We start from the raw sequence: 12,620 nt of genomic DNA on the forward strand, positions 1-12,620 counted from the left end.
GTAACATAAAATTGTTCAAAGTACTTTGATTATCAAAGTACGCCTACATAATACAACCTTGTAATTCGTCCTGCTGCAGGCAGCCACAAAACAAAGAAATATAATGGTGCCCCTAAGGAAAAACTGAGACAAACACACAGTATGTCAAAAAGAGAACAAATCTTGCAACAATAAGTAAATAAATATCGCAGTCTCCAAAGTAATTCCACAGCCACGGATCCAGTCAGCGCCAGAGTGAAGCCGAACCACTAGTCTAGACCATATATTTTTATTTTTGGCCGCAAAAGGCGGGGAGAGGGGTCGAAATGTACCTCACAACACACAGCCTGAACTGCGAGTGCCAGAACCTAACTCTGACCCTTCCGGCCAGACGGTAGACACAACCGTCTCAGCGGCCGCCTTCTCCTCTGGAAAAGAGCCTAGCAACGGCGCCCCACCGGAAGCACGTCAGTGCCCGACGTCACTTCCTGCAGTGGGGAGCTCGAGGTAGGTGGCGTCGGTTTGGGGCTCTGGTGCTCAGCTGGTTTTTTTTCCTTTGCCCCCTTTTCTCCCCTTCTCTTGAATAGTTTGAGGAGTTTCCCTTTTATAGCCGCCAACATGAGCGATTCCGAAGAACAAACATACATCGAAAGGGTGAGTTTCTGTCGAAATACTGTCGATTTTTGTTTTAATGTCGAGCTCCATGGTTTTTTTCGAACAGTAGTGCGTATGTTTTGTGGGATCCCGCCTCTAGGTGCAGAGCTATCGCCTCTCCTGTCGGCTGATTGGCCCCTCGGCGAGGCTGCACGGCCAATGGTCGGGCAAGGCGTCGGCCTGTGTGCATTGCATTGGTGCTCCATGCTGTCACGTACTATGCCACCAATGAGGAGGGTGGAATGGTGCCAGCGGACTGGCGTCGCGCCACATGATTGGCTCAGCAGTGTTGTCAATCTGTTGCGCGCGTAAACGGCGGAGCGCTGACGGGCCAGTCTTTGGGGCCCGGGAGTACGGTGATGGGGGTTCACTGGGTCCTGCCGCCCACCACGTTGGGCCAACTAACTGCAGCCGTTCTGCATTGCTGTACCCCCTGGGCAATGCACAGTGTACCTCTAATGTTAATGTTCTTCTTTTGCGAAGCACGTTGTCCTTGAATCTATTGGCGTGCAGGGTTAGACTGTGGAACGTGCTTGTTCTATAGTCGGGTGAGCCACGTGCCTCTCCCTGCAACGCTGGCGTACTCTATTGGGGAAATTAAAAAATAACCCGGCTCCACAGACCAGTCAGAAAACACGAAATTCCAGTTTTGCACAAATTAAGAGTGGCAGGTTAAGATTGTGACTGCCCGATATTTTTTGGGAAAATGCTATAAATGCACAACAGATGAGAATTAAAAGCTTTTCACGTTTCATTTGGGACTGGATATGGGATTGGAAAACATGAATTTAAATATTGGTCACAGCTGCTAGGCCTCTTGGTTCCCTCAGTTTTTGTTGGGTGCGGGGTTACTTGGAATGCATTGAGGCCTTGGTCTAGTACGCCAGATTTCCGCAGTGCGGAGAGGATACTGGGTTACCAACAAAGAAATGCTCTCAGAGTTTTTTTTTTAATTAAACCCAGAACTTCAATCTGATGTCACATTTTGGGAGGGGAGGATGCTGAACAAATTGGTAGGACTGGTCTGTCATAAAAGTAAACTAATTAGTAATAGTTGGTAAATAGATTTGTAGCAACTGAGGAATAGAATGTCAGTCAGATTTTGCTGAATTGCCTGTTCTGCAGTGTGTGGAAGGAAACATATTTGAACTTTAAAAGTTAATTCCTGACGTTCACCGGTTTGTTTTCCTGCCTAAATAACTTAATTCTCTCCTTGTCTGCATTATGTGTAAAAATATTGACTTTGTTAATATAATTGGGTGTGGATTTGTTCCTGCACATGTCGGCAGGATAGGATTTGAAGGGGCAGGGAATACAGATTTACAGTCTGTAATTTTGGATTAACATGGGTGAGATGGGCATGAACTACGTTAAATAAGCAGTTCTGCTTTTGGTTAACCTTTCATTATTGATTCCTTGTTGTGACATCACCCCTGCAAGAAGCAGTTTTGATGACTAACTTTTACTGACAAATGTATTTTACCAAATTACTGTGCAAATATTTTTCTCTTTAACCTCCTCCATCATCCTCCAAAAACCCTGGTGAAAATTAACTGAAGCTATCGACAATAGAAGACAAGGGGGAGGGAGATCCAAAATGTAAGTAAGGCGTTAGCTGGGTTTGGCAGTAATACTTCGAATTTAAGAATATTCATAACCCAATTTTCCCAGGGTCTTCCGTATTTTCTTATATATCACTGCACAGATCTCCAAAAGTGCTTTCCCACAATTGGTGAAACCCTAGTGCTGTGCGTATCCCTTTCCCCAAAGCAGTTTAGATTAATCTTTTACATGCTTAGCAATATATTATTTCCTTATTAACTTGGAGTTAGCCTATCCATAATATAATTGATCAGTATTTTAAATTCTACAATGCTATTAAAAAGCTGACCTATATTTATTTGTACTATACTGCTTTAAAATGTTGACATGGCAATCCTTGTATCTTGCCCAGCTGTGCTTTAGGATATAGCTGAGGTATCCCTTGTTTGTGTTTTTAGCCAAGTAAAGATGATTTGATTCAAGTCAGACTGTAGATTCCCTAAAGTATTTGTCAGAGCACCTTTTATTTTACATTTATTAGTTGTGTCAGTGACATTGATGGGGGAAGAGTCCCAAGACAAGAAGATAGAAGCATTAAGGTTTGTTTTTTTATTATTTATACACTGTACCATAGGTTGATACTATTCTTAAGGCTTTTTTGTTTGTATTAACATGCTGTTTAATGACTTGGTTATTCGCCCACTGGAGCCACTTAGACCAGTTAATGAATTTGGCTTATTTGACACAAAATTAGCTGTACTGTTGAGAATTACAGATTTTTGGTTCAATATTAATTTATATTAATTGTTTCTGAAATTCCAGACACTGCCAAATGCATTTATTTTGGCATGTACAGAGGACAACTCAGATGTTGGGAAACGTTCATGGTTGAAGCAGTTCAGACAATGTAATTTACACTGTCTGAAAGCTTCATGATTTTAAATGTAACTTCTGAAAGTCCTTGATGTAAAACGGTGATGGCATCCAGTGGGTCAGTTGTCATCTGAGAAGAAAGTATTTTTGGATGGAACCCTTAGAATTTCTGAATCCTGAACTTTAATGAAAGTCTGTATCTGAAGTACAGTCCATTTCTCTTTTAGATATCATCTGATCCATACATAACTCATTTTCTGTGTTGAATGTATGGACAGTTTAATGAACTCCACATCAAGAGCTGAGACCATTGATTTACGTTGTTAACTCGCATTCCCTTTTATTTTGCATGGGATTTTACAAGTAATTTTAATTATAAACTTTAATTCCATCTGCTACTTTATAAAATTCCAGGGTGTTGACCACTCTGTGCAAACCGTAAATCAATGTCTTTTACCATGATCAATCTTCATACTGGTCTTTGTTAGTGCATGGCAACATTTGGTCATTCACATTGCAAAACTGTACATAGGTTGTACTCAAATGATATTTTTATTCTTTAATTTATCAGATGAAAGGATTTGTTTACCTTTGTGGAAGATGTGTGGAAAGATGAAGAGGACAGCTATAATGGCAATTTGGCTATTACTGTAAGGGGACTTACAAATTGGTGCCAACTTTTGAGAACTTTTAACAAACTGGTGTGAATTTGTCATACCTCATGGTAGAATATAGAAAAGATAACGTGCAATTATCAGTTCTGAAACAAGCAGTGCTGAAAATGCAAAATAGGCAGCCACTTGTGAAGAGAAGTTTGTATTTCAGATTCTGTTTCTGTAATCCTTCAGATATGAAGCCTGCTCTGCAGGAATTTAAGAAAAGTTGTAGCAAATTCAGAAAATAAGAAGCATTTCAATAGATGGATGTGTAGTGGGTGCAAAAGTAATGAATGGCTGTGTTTGAAAACAGTGATATTGCAGTTTCTGGTGGAATTGCAGTTGGTTTGTCCAGTAGTCAGTTTGATCACTTGTTTTGGGTAGTTCGTAAATTTTGTTAAAAAGAATTTTTTCACTGATGTGTGTTAATTTAGAAAATTGGATTACTGATAGAACCATGATTTTCATCTGTATATGACAAATGTGAATCAGTTCAAACTTCCCCCCTGTGCAGTATTGTAGAAATAAGTCAGAACTGTGGAAGTATTAAATAGCTGAAACGGGCAATTTAATTTTTTTTTAAATCCTTTATTATAACTGACTTTCCCATTATGAGTACCCATCTGAAGATTAGTTCTGTGCTTAAGGGCAAGAAAATAATTGTCTGTTTAGGAGATGTATAGGTCTGACATTGAAGGCTTTTATCTCCAATAGTGTTAATTTGCTTTGCTCATCTTATTTCAGAAAAAAATGGAATAATGAAGAAAGTTCTGAGGGGATTGCCCTTGGAATTCTCTTGCTTTTAGATTCTTACAAACAATTGTGAGATTCTGTATTGATCAGCTGAGAGATGGGTATGTGTCATGGGAGGTGATTGGAATTGTCAGGTGAAAGTTGACTAATCTCATGTGGTACAGTGACTGAGTGTAATAGAATCCTTTGAATCTAAGGCTACGTCCACCCTAGACCGGATAATTTTGAAAATGCCAGTTTCACGTAAAAATGATAGGCGTCCACACCAGGCATTTTTGAAAATACCTCCATCCACATTAAAACGGGTATTTGGGCAAATCTCCCCCTACTGGGTATGCGCAGGACACATCTACAGAAAACAAGCGAAGATGAAACGGTATACTTGGTGCGCGTTTGCCCAGTTACAGACTAGAAAAACTTAAAAGGAAATTGCCAAACGACGGGCAGCTGTTGACTCTCGCGCAGGAGGACTTAAAACTGAAAAACAAACACTGGAGCGTATGGAGGCAACTGACAGGGAGTTCACGGACAGTATGACCCAGCTGATGACTAACGTTGAAAAACTGACTGACTGTGTTGCAGAGGGATTTGCAATGATAAGGAATATGATGGCTCCCTCCCCACCCCCAGTACTTTTCACTGCCACAATACCAGCCTCACAGCAACTACAATAGCTACACATATAGACTCACAGACCCCTGGGTGGCCCCAACAACATATTCCCCACTCCCACAGAGGGGTCACCCTGGAAGCATCTTCACCGATGAAAGGGACAACAGGTTTTTTAAAACCTCCATTACCCCGTACACACTACAACGTCCAACCGGTGTTTTCAGATTTAAGCACTCTGGAGAGTGTTTTAGAAAAGCCTCGGTTACGGATTTATCTGGTCTAGTGTGAACGTAGCCTAAGGCTACATCCACACTAGACCGGATAATTTTGAAAAAGTCGGTTTCGCGTAAAAACGACAGGCGTAAAAACAACAGGCATCCACACTAGGCGTTTTTGAAAATACCTGTTTACATTAAAACGGATATTTGGGCAAATCTCCTCCTACTAGGCATGCGCAGAACACACAGAAAACAAGTGAAGAGGAAACTGTATACTTGGTGCACATTGTCCAGTTACAGACTAGAAAAACTTAAAAGGAAATTGCCAAACGAAAGACTTGGTGCGTGTTTGTCCAGAAATATTTCCTACAGCCATAGTCTCTTCACCAATGAAAGGGACGACAGCTACAACTAAATGCCATAAGGCTTGTTACTGGGCAAAAGTGAAATTTGCTGTTACCTTTTTGCCTTTTGCCATGTCTTTGTGTATTATTTTGCTGTATTTAACATGTGCAATAGAATGAGTTACTGGGCAAAAGTGACAATTGCATCTATTGAATGTTTGCACAAGCAATACATTAATAAAGCACCTTGTTAAATGTATAAAACATGGCTGCATCAGTGTTATCTTGTACTTCCATACAATGTTACATTAGGCTGTTACACATCTATTGTCAGATATTGTTCTGGTGTTGGAGTTTGCGTTCAAGAAAACAATGAAATGCCGTGTTGCCGCCACCATTTGTTCCGGCATGTCATGACATCGGTTTTAAAAACAGTCGGTTACCCCGTACACACTACACTGGATATGAGGCGTTTTCAGATTTATTCGCTCTGGAAAGCATTTCTGAAAAGCTCCATTTTCAGGGGAGGAAAGTGCCGTTTCAATGTGGACGGAGGGTCAAAACGCTTTGGTTACGGATTTATCCGGTCTAGTGTGGACGTAGCCTCAGTTCCTGATTGGCATAGCAGTGAATTTTTCAAAACAGAACATTTTCACCTATTTGTTTAGTAGTGGAAAGTACTGATTGCCATAATTCAAAGCTGGACTACCTGTTAATGATAGTGATAATTTTAAATTAGAACATTAGTATTCTGGTACCTGGAGTTCAATCAGTTTTCTTTGTCTCTATATTTGATGTCACATTAAGGATCTGCTTTATTATTGCTTATTAGTTGCTTAATGCTGGATCAGTAGTTGTCATCCAATGGGAGAAAGTTATTTAATCTCTAACATTTGGCTTGAATTCATTGTTAGGATGTTTTATGTTCTTCCTGAGTGATGTACCTGTATTTGTTGTCGGAAAATTACGCAATTAGTTTGAAATTATTAAATTATGAATTCTTTGATTCCAAATTTTTGCAGAGGCAGGGAAGTGGTAATGTTTAATGAACCTATTCCCAAGCATGCAGTCTCCATCCATAGTTAAGGCAAAAGTTACCTTAAGGTTGGCATTATTGCTTGTTATATGACTTGCCACCCGAAGCTAAGAGAAATATCCCAACATACCCTCATTGTTTAGAGATCAAGGGACTTGGCCAAGTGTTTGTTTCAACTGTGTAAAAACTAATGTTTCAGTGCAATAAGTACTTTAATGAATTACATTCTGAGTTTGCCTTCCACAATACAGTGTAACGTTGCAGTAGTAGTGCACCAATTTGCAATATTGCAAGATCTAGCATGTTATTCAATATGTAGGTAAAGATTTAAACTACAGTAGATTCCAGTTAATTGGGACACATTGGGATCTGTACGTTTTGTCTCAATTAAGTGACTGCCCCCAATTAGCTAAAGTTTAATGAAAATAGTTAGAAAGGTATTTAAAAAAAGACAAATGATTGTTAAACTGAGTAACAAGTTATGTATTTAAATGAAATGCAGAACAAATTAGAATACTACAGCACTATAAAACTCTCATTTTTCATAGTTATCAAGTTGATCTAGCTTAGTTATCAAATTCATAGTGTATGCTGCCATGTTCTTTTGACTAAATGAACAAGATCAGTGCAGGCACCTACTGCTTATAATGGACTGTCTTCATACAATGCTTTCAACGATTGCATCCTCCAAATCTTCATTTTTGTTGTAACATTCAAGATGATTGTCTATACATAACATGGTGTAGTGTCTAACTGCCGCACAAGTACACACAACCGACACTAGTTTGAAACTGTTGGCAACAGTTTCCTGTCCCATTTAAGAGGCATAGTGTCCTAAATAAACAAAGGGAATCCCAGCTATTTTCTCCATTAGTTTTTATAAGCAGCTGGCCTGATTAACTGATGGTCCAATTAAGCGAAATGTATTGTATTTCAATTGTGAAATTTAAAGTATTGCAATTATTAAAACCTTGTCAGCAAATGAACTTTAGTATTTCAAATTGTTGTGGAATCCAGTAAACAAGAATCCCGGTTTATTTTTGATAAATTATACTCATTTCAAGCATTTGAAAGAACTGGAATCTGCATATTTAGTGTTAATTGAGGTTGAATGCAGTCATTGATCTTCAAATATTTATTTAAATTAGTCAAAATTTAGTGTGAAAGTTGACATCGGTTTAACAAAAGAAATACTCTATAATTACTGCATTAGGTAATGCTCTTCACATCAACTCAGTCCGTTAGTACCTGTGTTTATTGGACATCTATAAAATAAATTGGTAGGGGAAAGCCAACTAGCATGCCATGCACATTTACTGCTTTTAAACAAACCTGGAATGTTTAGTATTTGGGATTTTCTTGTTTGCAGGCAGTGTTTAATACTCATTGGCTGATGCTGAACAGATTCATATTCATATTCTTAACAGGCATATCTAATAGGAATGTTTTTGGTACAGAAGGCAGTGGAGGGTTTATTTCTTTTGATACTTAATGAGGTAGTATTCTGATAATCACTTTTATAACACTTTGAGGTGAGTCAGCTGTACCTTTTGGGAGAAAATGTGTGCCCAATTTAGTATTAGGAATCCTGGATACTGGTATAATAAGGTAGTGGGAACAGTTTCGTTGCTATATATAAATATAAGAAACAGGATTGGGGTATAGTCACACATGCCATCAAGTGTGATTCACTACTCAACTACTATTTTGTAATCTTATCACCGTAATATGATCAGCAGCTGACAATACTTGTATTTCATCTGCCTAATATTCTGTTATATTGAGAAACAGTATTATAAGATGAAGTTGAACAATATTAAATAATTATTAAAATTCTTTCTAATTCAAAACTCGTGTTGTGAAAGTGTTTTCAGTTGTCTTAATACTGTTCTAAGAACAGAAAGTGCTGGAAGTCCCCTGCAGGTCAGAGACCATCTGAAGGAAATCAAGAATCAGTGCCCTAGAACATTGACCCAAAAATGTGAACACAGTTTTTCTCAGCTAGCTTATTCTGGGAGCTGTTGAGTTTATTCAGCATTTTCTAATTTAATTTCAGATTCCCAATATGCTCTGCATTTTGTTTATGTGCTTTTAAGTCTGCTGTTGGATTCAATTAATTGTCCTCATTTGTCTGTTGTGCAGATTTACAAACTAACTGCTTAACACACTTTTCCCATAGAATTATTACACTATACATTGGAAATCTGGTTCATGTTATCCTACAGAATGCTCATTAGTTATGCTGATCTGATCCTCCAATCTGAGCATTCAAATATACATACTCAAAATAGGTAACTGCTTAGGTAGTGCTCTGCTGTGCCAGAAACCCATGCACTTGCCGTTACAGTACTAGGAGCCTGGAGTAATAAATGGTTTGACCCTTCATCTCAGCAGTGAATTGTCCTTCAGCTTGATGTGGAGAGGCTGCATGTGAGTGAATAGGATAATTTCATTGCTGTGATGGTCAAGCTATCATGACTGAAAGCATCTCGTCCCTGTTTTGATAGACTGTTTAGATCCTACGGTCTCTCTCATCACCTGATGAAATATGGTGGAAGCTTCTGTCCCGCTTGCTTTTCATTTGCCTGTTCAGGTCTCCACAGCATTGAGGCTCTTCAGTCGTAATATTCAACAGTAATTACTGGGGAGAGATCTGCAGTCGAAAAAAGAGAAGGGGCTGCAGCTTTTGTTACATCCAGTAGGATGCTGCACTGCCTCCTTTGGGTGTCAGCGCCTGCAGACAGCCTCTCCATATCATTGCTGGGTTTGCACAAGGTTTCTGGTGCAGTCATACACCCAATAGTGCATCTTAATAGTGATTCCATTAACACTTTTGTTTCTGGTGGTGCATTCTCTGAGGTACTGTTGTGCTAAGATTTATACTTGTGGCAAAAGCTGCTAACCAGCACATGGTGGTTTTTCACACAAGTGCTGGAGGACCTCAGTGGGTTAGGCAGCATCTATGGAAATGAATAAACAATACATGTTTCAGGCCAAAACCTTTCTTCAGATCTGGAAAGGAAGGGGGAAGAAATCAGAATAAGAAGGTGGGTGGGAGGGGTGGTGGAAGGAGTACTATCCAGAGCGTGATGGATGAAGCCAGATGGGTGGGGAGTGGGGATGAAGTAAGAAGCTGGGAGGTGATAGGTGGACGGGGTAAAGGGCTGGAGAAGAATGAATTTGATAGGAGAGCTGAGTGGACCATGGAAGAAAGAGGATGAGAGGCACTGGGGGTGTGGGTGAATTGGCAGGTGATGAGAAGACGTAAGGGGGGGGGGGGAATTACTGGAATTTGGAGAAATCGATGTTTATGCCATCAGGTTGAAGGCTACCGAGGTGGATTATGAAGTTTTTCTCCTCCAACCTGAGAGTGGCCTAATCATGGAAGTAGAAGAGACCATGGACGGACATATTGGAATATGAATGGTTGCAGATTTTTTACGGATGGAGCAAAGTGGTCCCTCACTTTGCGTCTGGCCTCACCAATGTAGAGAAGGCTGCAATGGGAGTGTTGAATACTGTGGACAACCCCAACAGATTTGCAGGTGAAGTGTTGCCTCACCTGGAAGAACTGTTTGGGGCCCTCAATGGAGGCAAGGGAGGAGTTGACTAGGTAGGTGTAGCACTTCTGCTTGCAGGGACAAGTTCCAGGCAGGAAATTAGTGGGGGTGGACAAGGAATTAATGGAAGGAGAGATCCCTGTGGAGAGTGGGGTGGTGTAGTAAAGAAGTGTTTGGTAGTAGGGCATGATAGCTATTACCCAGTGTTTACCTCAGTGTTTTCAAATCAAAACTTTTAGAATTATCATTGTCCACGTTCACTTTTTGGAAACTATAGCTCTCTGGACAGTTTAATAGAATATTATTGGAATAGTCATCACTAGTTTGCCCTTCAAGCTTGTCATTATACTAGTTTATTGCTAAATGCAACAAAGTGAAAAGTATGAAATTTCTGTACTTCATCCAGGTAATTGGAAATTGGACTGGTTTTCCAGATGGCCTTGATGGCCTTTAAAACCAGTGAAGCTTGGGTTGGTCGAATGTTAATGTTGACTGATTTCCAACCAACAACTCTTTTCTAAAGAAATCATGCTATTGAGTTGGATCTGATTTTCTTCCCTGGATTTGGATTTGTGGAGGACCAGTATTTTGAATGTGAAGCTTGGATACCTTGTGCCTAGTTGCCTCATAGGATTAACTTATTTAATGGCATTTTGCTAAGTGCGTAAATATAGTAATATAAGGAGCTCCAGTACAAGACCTGTAGCTGAAGTTAATATTTCAAGATAACTGTTTGATCTTAAAAATACAGAATTATGGAGCAATTTCCTCATACCATTCTACTAGTTAAATAAAATTAAATCATAACTGAATAAGGAAAGAAAATGGGACAGACCCAAATAGAAGTTGTTACCTTTGGAGGTGTGTTAATTTGTGCTTTATGGTATGAAAGGCTTGCATAAACTTAGTGTGGGCACTACTTGCCCGGCTTATCACTATTGTTTGACTGATTGGTGCATGTATTTTGGGGCTGTTTGTTCAGTGGTATTAATTCTAAGATTCGAGGGGGAATAGTTCAACCTCTTTATAGGGGTCATGACGATCGGGCTTGTTGAATCCCATTAACTAATTACAATATCACTTACCACTGTTTGACTTTCGATTAATCAATTTTTAATATTTCAGCATTATGTGCACCTCCAGGTAAGAGATATTTGGGGTAAGAGGTGGTGAGTATCAGTCTGATGACTACCTGATAATGTTTGTACTGACTCTTGAAGCCTTAAGAACTTGAACTTAGTGTTAACAGTAGGATCAATTGACCCAAATTGGAAGGTTGTCTTTCAATCCAGCTCATTTGACGTATTTCTGCTTGCATTTCTCCTCATATTTGATGACCAGAGTGAGCTTAATAACTGGTGTGGGGAAGCCTATTCCCAGATACTTCCATCAGAGGAGGATGGGCAATAAGTGAGATGCAAACTGGACCATAAAAATAGCTGAGATTATTCCATTCTAAAATGATTGTTGCCAGTTATAGATTGCGAAGTATGTTAAAGTAGGAGAGTTTTGGATTGTGGTTTATAACCAAATACCCATAGTTAGCAGTGACCTATGTGTTGCCGAGTGGAAAACTGCCCAAGGCCATTATAAATTATCACTGCCTGGCATAGTTTTACATCCTATTACTACAGTTGTTGCAGATGAGAATCTTTGATGAAAATTTCACTGGTTGTAACTGGTTAATCTCAGCACAGGGTTTTCTCTGCAATTACATGCCTCATCCTGTTCTTTTTTTGTTAAGGTTAATGTTCATGAAGAAAAGAAATGTGGAAGAAGTCATTTGACAAGTTTTGTGTAATAATTGAAGCTCAGGAATAAGTGAAGCTGAATTGGGGAAAAAAAAGAATGCATGCTAAAAAAAAAGACACGAAGTCCCACAAATAGAATGTGTGCAGTGTGTGAAGTGGGAAGATGAACCAAGTGAGAATTTGACACTGAAGAATGAAGAAAAGAAATAGAATGAAGTTAAGATCAGAAGTATCTGGAATCAGAAAGCACTACGCTAAGTAATTTCTAGTCTGTTTATGTGTACGTGCGGGGCTTGCGGTAGTATCACGAAGCCTTGAGTGAAACCTCACTTCAAGGTACTTTAATTTTGAGTGAAATTTGATTTAAAAAGTAAATAAGCATGAAAACTTGTTTAGCTTGATTATTTTCACATACCAGAGCTCTTAATTTTGAATTGAATGTATTTATAAATTCACTCAAATCGTTTGGCTAACGTAAGCCCGTACCTGTATATTGTACTAAAAACAAATGCATGCACTGTACAAACCAAGGTAGAAGAATACACCCTAGGGCTGTTAGTTTATTCTAGGAAAGTATTTATGCCTGGGCATTCCTAATTGAAACCGTACAGGCAAAACTGGGATACGAGTTAGGTTGCTTGT

At 39.3% G+C, this 12,620-nt stretch overlaps 1 protein-coding gene across 2 annotated transcripts in view; it reads left to right on the forward strand.

The window, feature by feature from the left end:
• Nucleotides 1–464: 464 nt before the first annotated feature.
• The window catches only part of tra2b (transformer 2 beta homolog), a 31,347-nt gene continuing 19,191 nt past the window's right edge, over nucleotides 465–12,620 (forward strand). For both annotated transcript variants that reach the window (XM_072261189.1, XM_072261190.1), the window contains exon 1: nucleotides 465–633. In XM_072261189.1, the coding sequence (XP_072117290.1) occupies nucleotides 598–633 (36 nt within the window). In that variant the 5' untranslated portion in view covers nucleotides 465–597. The remainder of the gene's footprint in view (nucleotides 634–12,620) is intronic.

This window comes from Mobula birostris, chromosome 6 (assembly GCF_030028105.1).
Source record: "Mobula birostris isolate sMobBir1 chromosome 6, sMobBir1.hap1, whole genome shotgun sequence".
Taxonomy (NCBI): domain Eukaryota; kingdom Metazoa; phylum Chordata; class Chondrichthyes; order Myliobatiformes; family Myliobatidae; genus Mobula; species Mobula birostris.